General features: G+C 46.9%; 1 protein-coding gene across 4 annotated transcripts in view; it reads right to left on the bottom strand.

Moving 5' to 3' along the window:
- Nucleotides 1-1,250: 1,250 nt before the first annotated feature.
- The window catches only part of IDE (insulin degrading enzyme), a 1,118,175-nt gene continuing 1,101,134 nt past the window's right edge, over nucleotides 1,251-18,291 (bottom strand). For all 4 annotated transcript variants that reach the window (XM_085606153.1, XM_085606152.1, XM_085606150.1 and 1 more), the window contains exon 25: nucleotides 1,251-2,190. In XM_085606153.1, coding sequence (XP_085462279.1) covers nucleotides 2,095-2,190 — 96 coding nt within the window. In that variant the 3' untranslated portion in view covers nucleotides 1,251-2,094. The remainder of the gene's footprint in view (nucleotides 2,191-18,291) is intronic.

Here is an 18,291-nt window from a genome sequence, read left to right as displayed (position 1 = left end):
GATGCTGGGTCTTCTTGGGGTCTGCAGTTTGTTCACCGTTTTCCAGAATCTTCCACTAGTATGATTTCCCTTAGCGTCGTGGAGTAACTTAGCCCATAACTCATCCTCTGCTTCCCTTTTTAAGTTCCAAATCAGTTTCTTTTTGATGCTTTTAAGTTTTTGCAGTTCCTTTTGGACAATGTTGTCCGGTCCTTCTCGGTGTAATTGCCTCAGTAGTTTGTTAATATTTCTCTTAAGGAACTTTAAATTGATGTTTTGTTTTATTAACTTGTCATGACCTTCCTTAGTATGAGTGCACTTTTTGTGGCTTTGTTGGTTTTGGGCTTCCGTTGTTGTGGGGAACTTTAATTTCCTTGTATGTGCAGTCCCAAGGCTGCTGGTAAATAGCTCCCATCGGCTTAAGTTGTCTGAGTCGCAGTGCTTTTTTCCCCAAGTTTTTTCGCTTCCTTCTCAAAGCCTTCCAAATTATGCGTATTGCATTTTATTCTTTTGAGTATGACCGAAAGTGAAGCTCCCATGTTTACTACTGGCAGAGTAACCGCTACCCCGTAAGTGTTAAGGGTGATCTCTTGCGGTAAGTGGTCGCTGGCTGTCATTGATCCTATTTGAAAGTCCAAAACTTTGCCGAAAAATTGTAGAGATGAGAATGTAAAATCTATGGTTGAGCTTACATTCAGAATATGAAAAGTAGCTGCCGGGGGGCTATCGTTTGTGAAGCGGCCATTTAAAGCTACCAGGTTAAGATGTTCTAAATCCTTTAGGCTATCCCTTGACAGCCGGTTACGTTTGCCCCATTTGCTTGCCTCCTGTTGTGGTATGCCCAATGCCAGAAACTGCTCTTCTAGCATTTGGGATAGGTCGTCCACACCAGCGAAAGATCTGAAAGTGTTCTAAACTTATATTCTATCTGATCAAAACATGTTGCGGAGTTGTATGCCAGCAAATGACGAATCCTCATGTGTACATTATGGGGAGCTCAAATGGTGGAATGCAGTGTCTTCAACCTATCCACTAGGCCCACCTCAGTAAAAAGGATTCGTTTTATACGAAAGTTTCTTTTTGGTCGGCAAACGTTTCCCTATTTTGCCATCAACAATACAGTTGAAATCCCCAACACATACCATCAACATACCTGTTTATTTGGTGAATCTCTTTAGTAGCACTAGATAGAACGTCTTATCTTTATTTGGCATATAAACATGCACACGCACACACACTATTGTCCAGTAGGAACAAGATGGAAATAGAAATTTAAATAAAATTATTTTATTCATCAGTCTAAAATTAAATAAACCTAAACAACCCTGAGTAACAGAGAAATAAACTCCAAAAGTGATTGTTCTTTAAAAGTGAAGCAAAACAGTCCAGAAAAAAACCTAATAAAATGGACTGTTCATGTTTCCAGCATATACCAGTTTGAATATAAAATATCAAACCTCACATATTTATAAGATTAAAACTATGCTAATGCATTGAAGCAAAGACTCAAATTGATAAATATTTGTACTTTTGTATTTTTCTTTGAGTACATTATAATAGTTTAGTTTTATGTTCTCCGTTGATCTACATAAAAGTTCACTAGTAAAAAATAAGATTGCATGGATCATAAATAGAAAAAGGTCTATTAACACTTTATACTTCAAAACATAGTCCCTGTATCGGTTGGAAAATGGTTTGCTTAGATATAACCGTCAAAGGGAGTCACAAAGCAATTCATGCCCACTTGCAGGATTTCTTCTTAATTTCAGAAGAATACTATTAAACGGTTTCCGATTCCAAGTGTTTAAGAACTTGGGCACTACACCATTTTTGCCTATGGAAGGCTATTAACACTTCTATTACCTTGAGTCACGGATGTTAACTTCATTAGACTATATAAAATGGCCTTGATATCAGTGTGACTTCCTATTTGACAGATGGGCATGCTCTACTAGTCTACATTAACCACGACCCCCCCCCCCCCAAAAAAAAATATTGTTTTAAATCAATATAGACAACCTAGGTTTCAGTTAGACATCTTAGCTAATTGAATTCATCACTAAGTCACTGCATTTTCATTTCGGATCCATATGCATTTGTGTTTAGTGAGACTCTTCAAAGTTTCGCTGCCATAAAGTTTATATGGGGCTTCACTAGTGGGAACAGTGGCATGCTCCTTTTGAACTCGGTCATATTTGAAATGACATCAGGCTGTAAAGAAATAAGGAAATATTTAGTACACTTTTGGAAGCTGTAGAAAACATTAACAATGAATAGACCACAAATGACAGAATACATACTGGTGTAAACATCTATATACAGAATTTGCTGATGAGGGAAGGGTGCGTTTTCAAATACTCAAGGTCCTTTTGAAGAACATACTATTCCCCAACAAATTCCTATATATCAATTGCTTGCTAACCTCCTTAGAGGGTAGGGTATGATACATCAGAGCAGAAGTAGTCATAAGAAAAATTTGGACATGAGTCAATGAGTTTCTTTCAAAATACATGAATGTGAACATCAAGTGTCTGATTTGATTGCTAGATCTGCTGGCATTATAAACACAAAATCGTTAAGTAGGAAACACACCTAGTTACAGGCAGTTAACATTTTGATTGTTTCACAGAACTTGCTATGGTTCGGGTGCTGGTGAAAGTTAATTCAGAACACATGTTGTGAACTTGGCCTATTTCATCACATAAGACGTGCTCACACGGACACAACAATACTGTAGCAACATTTTAGCAGGATGGATGGCACTGTGGGAGGGATATAAATACATCTGGTTGTGTTCCTAAACACATATATGAAGGGCTACTCATGCTGGTGTTTCTCAAAGAGATCAGTGAGCTTTTTTAAAATGTATTTTTTATTTTGTTTATTAAAGGTTTTGGTAGTCATACATAACAGTGGTCACATCTGTAACAATCCCATGAAATATGTTACAGTAAGGAATCCGATACATCACATTTTCAAAGAATACACAGTTGAGCAATTACACAGCATAGCTTCTCATTGAAAATTCAAGTGTTCAAATTAATGATTAGCCTTAAGTAAATCAGGGCGTTCTCGTAGATATGTAGATATGCAGTTAGCAGTTCCCAAATATTTGAGGGCTTGGAAGCGGTTGGTAGTTCTTCCGCGTATATTAAAAAATTGTCTCTACAATAGACAGCATCTAGTATCCAGCTTGTTAGAGTAGGGGCTAGCTTACTGTCCCAATGCATCACTACTCTATGTTTTGCTAACAACAACATTATGGCAACCAATTTCTTCTTTGCAGCTTTCACAGGTATGTGAAGGCCCAATAGGCATAATTGTGGTATGCACGACGGTGTACATGATACGAGTATACCTAAATGGCAAATCACAGCCTCCCAATATTTCTTTATCGGACCACAACTCCATGCAAGATGTGCGAAATCTGCTTGGTCAATCCCACATCTCTTACAGTGCACATTTCACGTAGTCCACATTTATATAATTTGGCTGGAGTATGGTAAGCTTGATGTATATATTTATAATTGATGATGCGGAGATTGCCATTTGGTGTGAGTAGTGTAGGGAGTATGCAGCAGGAAGCCCAGTCTTCGGCCGTTAGGGAGATGTCTAACAATTTATTCCAGTTGTCACGGGCCTTGAGGGTGTGTGCTCCAATTTCCCGCTTGTACCAGTTTATATAGCCGTGAAATTATATTAGTGTGAGTAGGGGTAGCTATCAGTCTGTAGTGACTGTAAGGCAGGAGGTTCGATGGGATAGGTTGGGTACATTTCCCCGATAGCAGCTCTCAGTCTATGATAAATAAATCGGAATAATAGTGATTGGTTGCTGATATATGCCAGGTCATCAGGAGTAATGAAGGTCCCATTTGGGTATAGAGCGCCCATCTGTGCCACACCCACTTGTTTCAAAATCATCATACTATACTGTTCTTGTGTGACTGATAGCGGCAGATTCGGGGTGTATATGGGAGTTTTGTTTGCTAATTGACTGATGCGTTGCCAGACTTGTGAGGCTGTCCGTATCTTATTTATTTCTTGCATTGATAAATGATGTCGGGTCTGATTGAGTATGCTGGATAGTGGCACTGGGTCAGGGTCACCGTCTTCAACTGTTAGGTGCGGCAAATATTGTACTGGGTAATACCAATAGTGAGTGTATTGTGCCTGAGCACATAGATAATATAAATAGATATCAGGGACTGTAAAGCCGACTGCGGCATATGGGAGTGTCATGGTTTGGACACTTATTCGGGCCTGTTTACTGGCTCATATCAGTCTAACAAGGTTCATGCCTAGCCTTTTAAAAAATTGAGGCAGGTGGTGGTATTGGTATATTGATAAAGAGGTATAGCATCTTAGGTAACAGCACCATCTTTATTAGTGAAATTCTATCGGCTAGTGACAGGGGGAGAGTGATCCATCTAGTTATTTGTGTTTCTATGCGATCTATTGCGGTGCCATAATTGTATCTAAGTACTAATTCAGAGTCTCGAAGTATCCAGATTCCGAGATATTGAATTGGATCCTCTTCCCATACAAGAGGGAATTCCATTTGTGGTGCCTTTGTATTCATTGTTAACGGTACCACCGCCGATTTGCTCAAGTTAATTCGCAGGCCAGAGTGATGCCCACATTTTATATATTCTTGCAATAGTGATGATGGGTTCTCTTCAGGGTCTCGTAGGTATAGTACCATATCATCCGCATACAATGATATACTAATAGGTCTCAAATTAAACTGCAGTGCCGTGTGTGCGTATTTCCGACGTACAGCGGCTCTACTGCAATAGAGAAGAGCAGTGGAGACAGTGGGCAACCCTGTCTAGTGCCACGCTGTATTGGTATTACTTCTGATATATATCTGTATTGGTATTACTTCTGATATAGATCTATTGACTTTGATTCGGGCAGTGGGTTTAGTGTACAGAAGGGCGATCCAGTTGATAAGCGCAGGCCGCAAAATTTCCGGCTCTAGTACCGTATGCTGTGTCCTATAAAATTCACTATACGTTTCCACGAATGTGGTCAGTATACTTTGGGTGTCACAGTGTAGCTGCCCGCCATTGTCCTATATTTGTATAACAGTTTGTTGTCTATGCTCAGTGCACACTTTCTGTGCTAGTATTCGGCCTCGTCTACCTCCTTCACCCATCTTGCGTGCTACATGACGTCGGTAAGTATATTTTATTTCATCATCTGCTAGTCTATTGTACTGATTTATCCCATCCCGTAGGTTGCTAAGATTGAGTGCACTATGGGTGGTGTCATATTCTGCTCCAAGAAATTTTATGCGGTCTTCGCATTTCGTCAATTGGGTTCCAATATCTTTTAAAATGCCGACATTTGTGCTTATACAGATGCCTCTCAGAGTTGCTTTATATGCCTCCCACAGCTTACCTGCCTGTCAACTGAGCGTGCGTTGTTTGCAAAATAATCCTCTATTGCGGATTGTATTGTGTCTTTGTAGATGGGCAAAAAGTGCAGTGGCATTGAAGCGCCACACAAAAGGTGGGGGTATATATTTCGGAATTTGTAGAGCTATTAGTACAGGTTTATGGTCAGATAGTGTCTTGGGGAGATGATTTATGTCCTTAGCCCATGTGGAGGTGTGGTCAGTTAGGAGCCAATAGTCAAGCCTGGACCTGCTGTAAGGTACTATCGATGATTGAGTGCTTTCCAGTGTGGTCGGGTATCGTATGCGCCATGTGTCATGCAAGCGGAACTCAGTTATGCCATTTAAAATAATTGAGACTGCACGTTTATGGTGTTCTGTTGTGTTTTGAGATCTGTCTTGTGTATTACCCAATGCAACATTTCAGTCTCCCCCCCCCCCCCCCCCCAGATCAGCTCCAAAGGCGGCAGGTCATGTATTTTCGGCCACAGATTCATAAAGAAGTCAGGGTCGTCCATGTTCGGACCATACACGTTAATAATACCCACTTTGGTGCCTCTGATTATGCCTGTGATAATGACATATCTTCTTTGCGGATCAATGAGTGTCTGGTCTAATAGAAAGTGAGTGCCCTTATGTATAATGGTTGTCACCTCCGTGCATATGAGGAGTAGGTTGCTGATGCTACAAGTTCGGCCCATCTGTAGCCTAATTTATCTGCTTTATGTTGAAGTAAATGCATTTCCTGGAGCAGTTGCCTATCCAGGTATGCGAAGACTTGCCTAATCTTCATGGGACTATTGAGGCCTCTGACATTCCAGGTTATAAATCGCAGGGGTGTAGATTTAGCCATAATATGTGAGTTTTGTATCCCCAATTATACCGAATAGGTCTGAGGCTGCATGTGTTTTCGTCTGCTTATCTCTGCTCGTGTGTGCTGAACTTGAAGGTGATGAATGTGTGTGCTCATGGACATCGGATCCCAGTAGATATGTGACCAACAATATAACAAAACCTCGTCCTGTCCCTCCCCCCATCCACTTCGCCATCCCAATTACGGCAAAGCCAAATCCCTTTAACTGCTGACAAAAAACTATCCGCCCCAATCATGTCCCTTGGTCGAGAACCAAAAAAAGGAAACAAGAGTTGCGACATACACAGGAGGGAGGCAGCCGCCAGCTTACAACCCCAACAGTAACCAGTTGGGGGATCCAGCCACAATCACATAGATCTGTGAGATCATATAATAAGCGTGTCATAGCCCATGTAAGGAAATCAGTTACTTGCATAATGGAGGTCTCAAACGTAGCAAGACTTTGATACAGTAATCTATAATAGTTAACCATTTAACCTTACTTACATAGCCGGTGTGTTGCTAAGTATCACACGGTAGCACATAAAATGCAGGAAAAAAAAAAAGTAGGTCCTGCAAGGGCATACCATACAGTTCCTCGCTGCTATGCGTAAAGTTCCGAGAAGTACAGCTGTTATTCGACATCTGAGGTGTGGTCCTGCTCTGCATGTAGTCCCCTCGGAGATTTACGTCGAAGAGCTTGCGGGTGGTTCAGTTGCAATCATTTAAGAACTTCTTTAGAATCGTTGCAGATGGCACTCTTACCGTCGTCTGTGATTTTCAAACGAGCTGGGTATATCATGGCATAGGAGATATTTTTCTCTCTTAATTTCCTTTTCACAACCATGAACTTCTTTCTTGCCTCTTGCACTTGCATTGTAAAGTCCGGGTAGATGGAGATAGTCATTCCTTCATGATTTAATGTGCCGAGTTCCCGGGCTTTACGAAGAGCTGCATCTCTATCTCTGTAGTTCAGGATTTTGGCGATTATGGGGCGGGGTCGTGCCCCAGGTGCCGGCTGTGGTGCGAGAGATCTGTGGGCCCTATTCACAATAAATACATCAGAAAAAGTGTCTCTGCCGAGGAGAGCGGTTAATAGTGTCTCGATGTATCATTCCATGTATCCTGTTCGCGTTGACTCCGCCACACCCATAATGCGTAAGTTACAGCGACATGACCTGGCTTCTTAATCTTCAGTTTTAGCCATCAGGGACTGTAGCACCTTGTCCGCTTTCATTTGTTTCAGTTCAAGTTGATGGTGAGAGTCCTCTGCTTTCGATATTCAGCGTGCTGCCATGTCTATACGTTCTGTGTGTTATCCAAGCGCTCCGACATACGATCAACGGGGTACGTCAGAGTCTCTATTTTCCCGTCGATGGAAAGAGTTGATTGATACCAGAGGCCTCTGATCTCCGCCTCTCCCAAGTGGCCACCCAATCCCAGGAGGGACGCATCAGTCACCACAGTGTGCTCCGGTTGGGGAAGGGAGAGGGATCTGCCATTGATCCAATCGTGATTCGTGAGCCACCACTGCAATTGCCGTGCAGTGCCCTCCGAGAGCTGGACATGATCGTACAGGTTGCCCAGATGTTGCGCCCACTGGAACTTCAGGTCCCACTGCAGAGCCCACATATGCCATCTGGCATGTGTCACCAGCAGGATGCCATCAGGCCCAGAAGCCGGAGGGTCATCCTGACTGAAACCCGGGACAGAGGCTGAAAGATCGGAATCATAGCCTGAATATTTCGGACTCGCTGCCCGGGAGGATAAACCCAAAACAGCGTCGATCCAGAACCACTCCGATGAAGGGGAGCTTCTGAGAGGGATTCAGGTGCGACTTCGGCACATTGATGGAGAACCCCAGCAAATGCAGGAGGTCAGCCGTAGTCTGGAAGTGGTTGACGACTGCCTGGGGCGAGCCCGCCTTCAAAAACCAGTCGTCGAGGTAGGGGAAGACTGACACCCCTGACCTGCGCAGATGAGCTGCGACCAACATCATCACTTTAGTAAACACCCGAGGGGTGCTGGTAAGGCCGAAAGGGAGCACAGCAAAGTGAAAATGCTCCGGGCCTACCGTGAACCGCAGGGAACGCTGGTGGGCCGGAAGGACGGGAATGTGAAAATATGCGTCCTGCAAGTCCAACGCTACCATCCAGTCTCCAGGGTCGAGGGCAGCCGGGACCTGAGCCAGAGTCAGCATTTTGAACTTCTCCTTCTGGAGGAAGCGATTGACGTCCCGGAGGTCCAAGATAGGACGCAGACACCCTTTGTCCTTCTTGGGGACGAGAAAGTAGTGGGAATAACAACTACTACCTACTTCCGGTCCAGGAACGCACTCGATGGCCCCCTTGGGCAAGAGTGCCGTGACTTCCTGCCGGAGAAGAGCCAAGTGATCCCCCGACATGCGGTGGCACCGAGGTGGCATGGCAGGAGTGGAGGACTGAAAGGGAAGGGAGTACCCGTGGCAGATTATCTGCAGCACCCATTTGTCTGATGTAATCTCGCGCCAGTGAGGGAGGTGGTGGATCCTGCCACCCACCGGCGTGGGGTGCTCCCCGAAGCTCAGATTAGGAAGGTTTGGAGGCCGAAGCAGCGGGGGTGGAGGTGGACAGACCCGCACGCTGGTTCTCCGACCCGCCTCTATGGAAACCGCGAACCCGGCCACGCTGGGGCTGGTTCTGCACAGGCTAAGGGGATGGGTGCGCCTGACTGCCTCTACCTTGGCCACGAAAGGAACGAAAACCAAGAGAGGCCGAGCTCTTAGTAGAAAGGCCCAAGGACTTGGCCGTAGCCCGCGTATCCTTAAAGCGCTCCAGGGCATTGTCAGCCTTGTCGCCAAACAGGCGGTGCCATCAAAGGGCATGTCCATGAGCGAGCTTTGGACATCGGGCGAGAACCCAGTCGAACGCAACCAGGCGTGACGTCACAACGCCTCAGTTGTAGAAATCACCCTGCCCAATGAGTCAGCGGTGTCCAACCCACACCGAATGGCGAACTTAGCCGCATCCTTACCCTCAGCAATTGCCTGAGAAAGGACAGCCTGCACCTCCTCAGGACACTGAGGCAACACCTGAGCAACGGCATCCCACACCGCGTGGGAGTAGCGGCCCAACAAGCAGGCGGTGTTCACCGACCGCAGCCCTAAGCTGGCCGAAGAGAACAACCGCTTCCCAAACTGGTCCAGCCGTTTAGAGTCCTTATCTGGCGGGGCTGTAGGAAAAGCACTCTGTGATGTCGAGGCCTGAATTACCAGGCTCTCGGGTGTAGGGTGAGTAGTCAAAAAGGCGGGGTCACCGGGCGACGGTCGGTGGCGCCTGACAACGTTTTTATCCACCGGGGCCCCCGTGGCCGACCTCGACCAAGTGCCCAAGAGGACGTCGGTAAGGGCATCATTGAAGGGAAGCAACGGCTCCGACGAAGTAGACGCCGCCTGGAGCACCTCGGTGAGGAGGTTGGTCTTGAGAGCCACTGTGGGGAGGTCAAGATTGAGGGCCCCAGCCACCCGACGGAGGACCATCGTGTAGGAGGCACCTTCCTCCATCGTAGGCGGGGGGGGGAGGCGAACCCCGGGACAGAGGAGACATCAAGGTCGCCTGCCTCCTCCAAGTCGTCCACCCAACCCTGCTCTGAGTCACATTGCCGAGCAAGAGGGTCCTCGGACCCTTCCCAGTCTTCGCCCGCCTCTGGAGTAGAGGGAGCCGGTCGCGGCCGCAAAGCCGGAGCCAGGAAAGGGACGAATGGAGCCGGGAACGGCGCCGGGCGGGTCGGACTGGCGCCGTCTCCCAATGCGGATCCCAGGCCGGAATAAAATCGTCCTGGAACTGGGGCAAGGGAGGAATAAACGGCACTCAGTGTGGCGCCGAGGGAGGGGCCGGAGCCGGCAACGCCGCACCTCGTGGCGCAGGGGCCGGATCCTGTGGCGCCGGGGCTGGCGCCGGTGGCGCAGCCGCTGGGCCAACAGGATCTGGACACGGGACCGCGGGGCCCGAAGGAGCGCCGGCGGACGCCCGAGGTCTAAAAAGGCGGTCCATGGTAGCAAGGAATTCTTGCACCTGTTCGGGAGTCGCTGACGGACCCAGGTATGGCGGGTAGGCCGCGGAACTCCCAGGCTCCAGGGGAGCCACCAGGGTGAAGCCCCAGTCACCCGCGTCTGCCTCCAGGGAGTGATGGGGGTGATGTCGGAGAGCGAACCCACTTCTTCGACTTCTTTTTATGGCGTCGCCTACCGAAATCCGAAGGCGAAGACTTGTAGCCAGAGGAGCGACGGCTCCGGTCCCGCGAGCGGTCCCGGGAACGGCCCCTGGACCCGGAGCGGTGGCGTGAAGAATGCCGGACCTCCAGCAAATTCCGACACCGCTCCCGCAAGGCCTTGGGGGCCACGGCTCGACAATCCTGGGAGTCGTGGACAGTCTCCAGGCAGTAGAGGCAAACGTCGTGGGGGTCCGCCACTGACATATTCCGGCGACAGGCCCCACAGGACTTAAAGCTGGGCATCCCTACGTGCACCAGGAGAAAAGAAAGAAGACAAAAAGTCTCAAAATAGTAGTCAAAAAGTGACTAAGGTACGTCCTCAATCCGGATCTGCGCTTGCTGGCGCGGAAAAAGAAATAACTGACGTCAGCGCGCATGGGTGGCGCCTAAGTACTCTCCGTGGCGTCATCTTGGCGCTTATGACGCCAGTGACTGACGCGGAGCCGCACAACGCCACCTACTGACGCACAGGGGTACTGCTAAGCGAAATTTTTCGGATGCTGTCTGACGCCTGGGGATATTCTAAGGTAAGGAATCTATCACTAACGTGTCTCTTTCAGATAGTCTCCTACAATATAAGACATGGCTGAAAACAGCCTGATGGTAAAGTATTTTCTGACAATGCATCCTAAATAACTTTAGACACAGAGTTCAAATAACCACCATGTTCCAAAAATGAACACAGGAATTACACATACCCTCCAACAAAGGAGGAAACCAAGAGTGTGAGTATTCAAAAGAAGACAAAATAGACTCTGAGCTTAGCAGCTTAACACTTCAATAAAGTGAAGCATCCACAATGAATATGCACTCCGCCTAAGTGGCAAAAAAGGACTGCACTGATTATCCGAACAACGAAAATCAGAGTATATGCAAAAACAGATATATACTGTGAGAAGTTGGCCTGATATATGATGTCACTAGTTCTAGTGTACACCTTGTATCAGTCCAAACAACCCTTATGGTGATTGGTTGTAAAGTCAACCTTATAGACCAGCTATCCTAGTGGTAGCATGGACAAGAGCAGTCTTAGGCTAAACTCTGTATGGCATGTGAAGCCAGCTGTCATACCATTTGCAATCCCTTGAATACCAAATGAAAGGACACCACAACAGATTGTAGTGAGTTCTCCCTGAATACGTACATACATTGTTAAGTTAGCATAACCACGTTAGATGTTAGAATGCCATCTTTCTGCTTTTGCACACGACACTGCGTTTACATGTTATTTCTTAAATAAACTGCTGACTCGAGACTTGCTTCACACGAGAGCACTCTGTTGTTACCATCCCAAGCTCTGCGCAGCGACCTTGGTCTGTACATGGTGTGACAAACAGTCTGGATTATTACACAATGCATGTTTTCCACTCTAGGTTGATCGACCCACTATTTAGCCATAACACACGCGCAGCTGCACATACCTGAAAGTTGGTGCTTTTAATATCACAGACATCATGTTTATTATTCAGACCGAAGACGAGCCTTCCTGCGAGAAGTCTCCTGATGCTCCTGTGATGTGATTTCACTAAGCTGATCTTTGAGGTATGGGGTCCCCTATTCAAGCCTAAGAGACCTTCTATTAGCATAATATTAATATTAGCTTCTTAGTAAAGGGAAGGTGGTAGTATCCACTGTCATTATAATATGATTACCCCGTTTATATTCTATGGTATTGTAACTATGTTGCTGGTTTTGATATTAATCATTTGTCTGCTTGTATTAGCCAAAGTACTGCATCTTAGGACACGTGGTCTATAAAAATAAACTCTTTTTATTTACACCGTGTCTCTGTTGATTATTGTTGTGGACTGATGTGAGAATAATATACGAACAGGTATTTCCGATTCCCACCATTCCTGAGAGTACACTAAGTAGCTTGTTCTGGGTTGTCTATTCATTGGGATCTCTGAGCTAAATCTTGGATAACGAATGGGACACTTATGCTAGCCGGATACTGGGTTCTGGGTTCTGAGGTGAGTTTCTGGTACACCACAATTCACTGAGGTCCTGGGGTTCTAAGCATAGTTCTGTGTATAAGCAGAATCCCTGCAACATGGCGCACCTAACGTTTGGTCTATGAGTTGAAACGCCTTAGTAGTGCTTACATTTAGTCCACAACACCCTCATTCTTGTTTCCGGATAACAAGTCTGACGGATTTTAAACCTACCTAGTTCTATTGATATAGGTTCCTTCAAGCTTGATTATTAAAAAGGTTATTGAGCCCTTGTGCTACTGAATACTTGAAGTGTAGCTTGTCCTTATGGCGATAAATATTGCGGCGCATAGCCGTGCAGCACTGAAACGTCACTTGACGCAATATGGAGTGCCGGACGCGGGCATGGACGTCATCTTTGTGGTGGGAGCCGATGCGGCTCATCCCTTTGAGTTATTCTACTCTTGGGTGACGATTCCGGCAGTCAGTGGTAATGATAACACATTTCATTCTTACACGGCCACTGCCGTGCCTGCCGCCTATGCGCCGTATAGGACACAGGAGATACCAATATCTGCTTGGCAACATCAGATTTGGTTTAATGGCGCCCTCCCCCATGTGGTTATACCGCCGAGAATGGGCCCTTTATCAATTGCGGGGGCCACTTGGCCGGTACTAGCCGGATTTACGCCTCATCCCCGTTACCTCACGGTGACGGTGGATGAATTGCGTGTACTACACACTGCCCTTATAACAGTATATAGGGCGTTAGTGCAGTATGTGTCACGCACTGTACAGGCGGGGGCGCCTGTTAGTGCGGGACAACCTAGTGATCGTCACGCGGTGGTCATTAGTCCTGTTATGGTTAATTCTGTTATGGGCAAGCGTCCCCCCACAAGGGATGATTATCCCTTTTGGCTTGCTGAAAAATTTGACCAAATAGAGGCGGTTTATCCGCATACAACTCCTGTGGAGAAACACAGGATCCTCAACATTAGTTTGCCTAAAGATTTAGTTCCCCATATGGATGATTGTGTGTCCTGGGGTAAGATTTTTGCTGCAACGTACGCGCAGTGCTTTGGCACTCCGTCTATGTTACAGCTGCCCTCCATTATTAAACAGGTTCAAGAGGACCATGGAGCGGAGTCTGCGATAGAATTGGGGATGCGGCTCCTCGGAGATTTTGGCCTGGTGGCTACCATGATAATGGGAAACCTTAAGGGTGATGCGTTGCACTTTCAGGTTCGTAATGAACTGAAGAAAGTTGCTGAAGAGGACAAACCGCAGGAATTTGCAAAAATAATCTCTGAGGCATATCGAGATTTGGGTCGTAGCTCTTTAGGAGTTAAGCCCGTGATCAAAAATCCCGATTCTAAGCAGCAGGGTAAGGCAGAAACTCCTGGTAAGGATGGCCGGCCAGCTTTTCAAAAACAAAATTGGCGGTCAAAACAACAGGGAAAGCAGCAGCAGAAACAGGGCTCTCGGCCTGCCTCTCCCGTACAGTCAAGTAGTGAACGCACTTATGATCTTCGCGATCGTGCTACTATTAAGTCTCCTGATAGATTTCAGGTTTCTGAACCGCGTTCTCCTCGTTCTTCACAGGAAACATCGGCTACACAGTCCGGTGGCGGAGGCGGTGGCAAAGGTCGGGGTGCTCCACAACAGCGTGACCAACCTCGACAGACTGAGGGAAAAGGCAAGCAGGACGAATTTGCTCGACAAAGACCCCCTTTTCAGAAGAAGAAAGTGGCGGCTCTGACGGCAAAATATGCCTCAGATAGTGCGGACACAGCTTCGGAACAGGACATGGGCGCTGACGCTACTGGACAGCGCGGCGGAAATTACCATAGTCCGTCAAGCTCTGCGTCCATTTCTGGCGGCGACAGCAACTGATGTATTGGTTACTGTTGAAACAGCTGACACCAGAGTGGCTCCCCCTGACAGACTTTATGAAATAGTCTTATTAATAGAGGGTGACATACAACGTACTATAAAAGGGATTTTTTGGGATAATCTGACCACCACCTATGATATCCTCCTAGCGGAGGCAGATTGGCCCCCAGCCTTCATTTTGGAAGCTCCTAAAGGGGAGGAGAAAATCCTCCCGTCCTTTGCGCACACAGTGCCTAAGGACCAGGCTGAAATGTACGCTGGGGAGTGGGCGCTGGCGCTTGCGCCAGCGGTGTATCGTACTCCGGTGGGTTGGGACCGGTTGTCCCCCTGTCATGAGATTCCATTACGGTCTATGCCCCAGCCTCAGCCCCAATATCCCATGCGTCGTGAGGCTAGACCCCACGTCGCGGCGATCCTTGAACAATTGGAATATCAGGGCGTGATTGAAACTTGTGTGTCCCCTATGAATAACCCTTTATTCACTGTAGCGAAGCCTGACGGCTCGTACCGTTTAGTTTTGGATTACCGGCACCTAAACTCCCATTGCCGGACCTGCGCGGTACAAAATACACATAGCTCGGCTCTAGTCGACAGTCTCGTGCGTAAAAGATTTAAGACGACACTTGACATTTCCAATGGCTTTTTTAGCCATAACCTGTCCACACTGAGTAGCCAGTGGACAGCGTTTACTTCGGGCGGAAAACAAAAACAGTTTACCAGATTAGCCATGGGGTATAAAAATAGCCCTGGCGTCTTTTCCGCTCGCGTGGTTTCTCTCTTAGAAAGAATAGACCCCGAGGCATACTCCTATGTTGACGATATCTACCTCACGGATGATGAGCTGTTGCCACATCTGTCTCGAGTCGACAATATTATAGTGAGTTTTGCTGACTATGGCTACAAATTCAATTTTGCGAAGTCTCACATCGCGGAATATACGGTGTTGTTTTTGGGCTACGAGCTCAATAATGAAGGAAAGGGGTTAGCTCCCCACTTTCTGGAAAAGTGCGCATGCTTGAGTGCGCCTACGACACTAAAGAAATTACAATCTTTGCTGGGCTTTCTGAATTTCGGCCGTACGTACATTCCTGATTATGCCCAGCGTATCAAGCCGCTTTACGCCTTGGTACAACCTACATTTTCGAAGTCTAGCTGGCAGCTGGAACATTCCAAAATTTTACAGTCTTTACAGGCTGACCTTCTTGCTTCACAATATTTGCTGACACGTGATAACCGCACTAACCTGGTAATACGAATAGTGCCAGGCGCCGTGGGTTTCACGTATTTGACGTTTAATGAGGGCGATACCGTCCCCATTGCGTACAAATCCCACTTGTACACCTCTGCTGAATTACGTTTTTCCGCAGTCGAAAAAGTTCTGACTGCTGTACAGATGGCGATCCTTAAAGAACGCGCACTGTCACATGGGAAACAGATTCTGGTTGTAACACCCTATCCTGCCTTAGAAGCTGTGACAAAGGCAAGTGTACCAAATTCTAAAGCTTTACATCCTCGGTGGATACAATGGGCCACAACACTGACGTCGCCAGACGTCACTTACATCTTTGATGCCTCATTACAGACTCAAGAGTTCTTGCAGTATGAATTCGTTCATCCGGCACCTCTGTCTTTGCGCCCGCTCGAAGAATACCATTGTGTCATATACACTGACGGGTCTGCGCAGCCCGCGATTGGATCAAAGCACGCTTACTCAGCGGCTTGCGCAATTGTCGTAGGTACATTCGTAAATGGTGAATTCCAATCTGATGCAGTGCATACGCAGTCATTGGGTGATTGTACCGCGCAATTGGCGGAGCTCCGGGCTCTAGTGCTTGCACTGGAGTTTGCTGATCCCCGAGTCACTACTCTTATAGTGAGTGATTCCTTCTACTGTGTCCAGTCCTATAATGACAATTTACATTTCTGGTCTCAGAATGATTATCGAGACACAAAAGGTAGCACAATTAAGCATAAAACGCTTTGGGTTCGAGTGGCAGACTTTAAAGACCGTCTCCCTCTCGTGAATGTTATTCACACTCTTGGTCACCAACGACTTGGTGTCCATGCTGTCGGCAACAGCTTGGCTGACGAGGCAGCAAAAACAGCAGTGGCTACATACTTAGTGGCAGCAGTTACCAGATCAAAAAGTAAGATTGATGATGACATCTTGGCAGCTATTGCTGCTACAGAAAAGGGAGGCGATTACCCGAAGGGTTTTCCTTCTCGTTACATTTACCATTTAAGTCCTGATAATGTCCCATTAGTGAGGATTAACGACGTTGGTGACAGAATTATTCCCAACGCGGACTGCAGGCCAGCACTGATCTTGGCTGCACATAAGGGGTTGGCGTCTGCCCACGCCGGTGTGTCAGCTACAATATCTCTGCTACAACAACGTTACTGGTGGTTTGGTTTATATAAACAAGCGCGTGCTTATGTTCTTGATTGTGACATTTGCCAACAGATTAAACCTTCTACTGTTGCGCGGCCACCACAGACACAGCTGTACATCTCTAATAAGCCATTTGGTTGTGTTTATTTAGATCACTGCGGTCCTTTTTCCTCTGATACTGCGTACAAGTACATCTTGGTTGCAGTGGATTCGTGCACACGTTTTCTATGGGTATGGCCACAAAGGAGTGCTGACTCGCGGACTGTCATCAGGGATTTGCGTGTCTTTGTGGGAACTTTTGCGTGTGGTACCTTCCATTCTGATCAGGGCCCTGCGTTCGCCTCTAAGGCTTACAAGGAGGCTATGAGAAATTTGGGGGTCCTAGTCAAATTTTCGTCCCCCTACCGACCTGAGGGTAATAGTGTGGTGGAGCGAATGAACCGTGACTTAAAGCAATCATTGACAGCACGTGTTTTAGGCACAGGCCGGAACTGGCTAGCCCATTTGTATAACGTCCAACGTGCACTTAATAATCTCCCTAGAAGGTCTCTGGGTGGGCGGACCCCGTACATGATGCTCTTCGGAATCAGAATGTTTGTCCCAGACCTTGATGGTCTAGACATGGCGGCGTCGACCGCACCCTTTGACGTAGATGATCACTGTGCTGTTTTACAGACTCTACAAGAAGCCAGAGACACTCTTTCGAAGGAACATTTGCCCTCCACATCTGAAGCTGAAGTTCAGGTTCCGGTAGTCGGCTGGCTACCCCGAGTTGGAGACCTGGTCCGTGAGAAGGTGGAGAACAAGAAGGAGTTTGGCCCCTCTTATCGTGCACCAGTTCCAGTGCTTGGAGTGCAGGGTACAAGAACAGTCGTTTTACCTCCACTTCCTGGTCGCAAAGAAAACAGGTACATCTCTATTGACAATGTCAAACTTCAGCGAGTGGCCGATACTTCTTAGTATGACTCCAGCAGTTTCCTGCCAGACGATGCAAAGACATTCAATGTTGGCTCTTGCTTCTAACACCTTGCCTGAGGTTGCCATCGAGATGCAATCTGTTACTGATCCCTTGTTGATACCATCGGCTGGTGGTTTGCCCGAAGAGACTGAGAATGCTTATCCTACACGTGGTCCCTCGCCTGTTTTACAATCTACAGCACTTGGCCAGTCCCGTTTCTCCTTTGACACTAACTCGTTACCGTCAAGCCCCCCATCAAACGTTGCTGTTTTTTTCAGCTGGTTTAAGAGACATTTTTTGATTGCCCCTTGGACATACATCTGGTTGATGCTTTTTACTATTTTTTTGTTTATGTCAATTGGATTTGTAATAGTTTTTTTCCGTCTTGTGGATGGCCACTATCTGAGTGAGAGATCGACAATTAGACTTATCAATGGAACTTTGGCCCCCCACTCCTCGTCCCACATCATGAAAAGGGACCAGACTTTTGTGAATATTACTGCCTGGCCCGTCTTGGATGGAATCGCATGGGATGCTGTTAAATTCCAAATTCATGGGCCTACAGAGGTCATTAATGTACCTAATGTATTTCGTGTTTCTATGGGTGATGTGGTTAGGCAGAACATACGTTCT

The sequence above is a fragment of the Triturus cristatus genome, chromosome 1_2, assembly GCF_964204655.1.
Source record: "Triturus cristatus chromosome 1_2, aTriCri1.1, whole genome shotgun sequence".
NCBI classification, from domain to species: domain Eukaryota; kingdom Metazoa; phylum Chordata; class Amphibia; order Caudata; family Salamandridae; genus Triturus; species Triturus cristatus.
The sequence above is the reverse complement of the archived record's forward strand: the minus strand, read 5'-3'. Positions and strand labels throughout refer to the sequence as shown.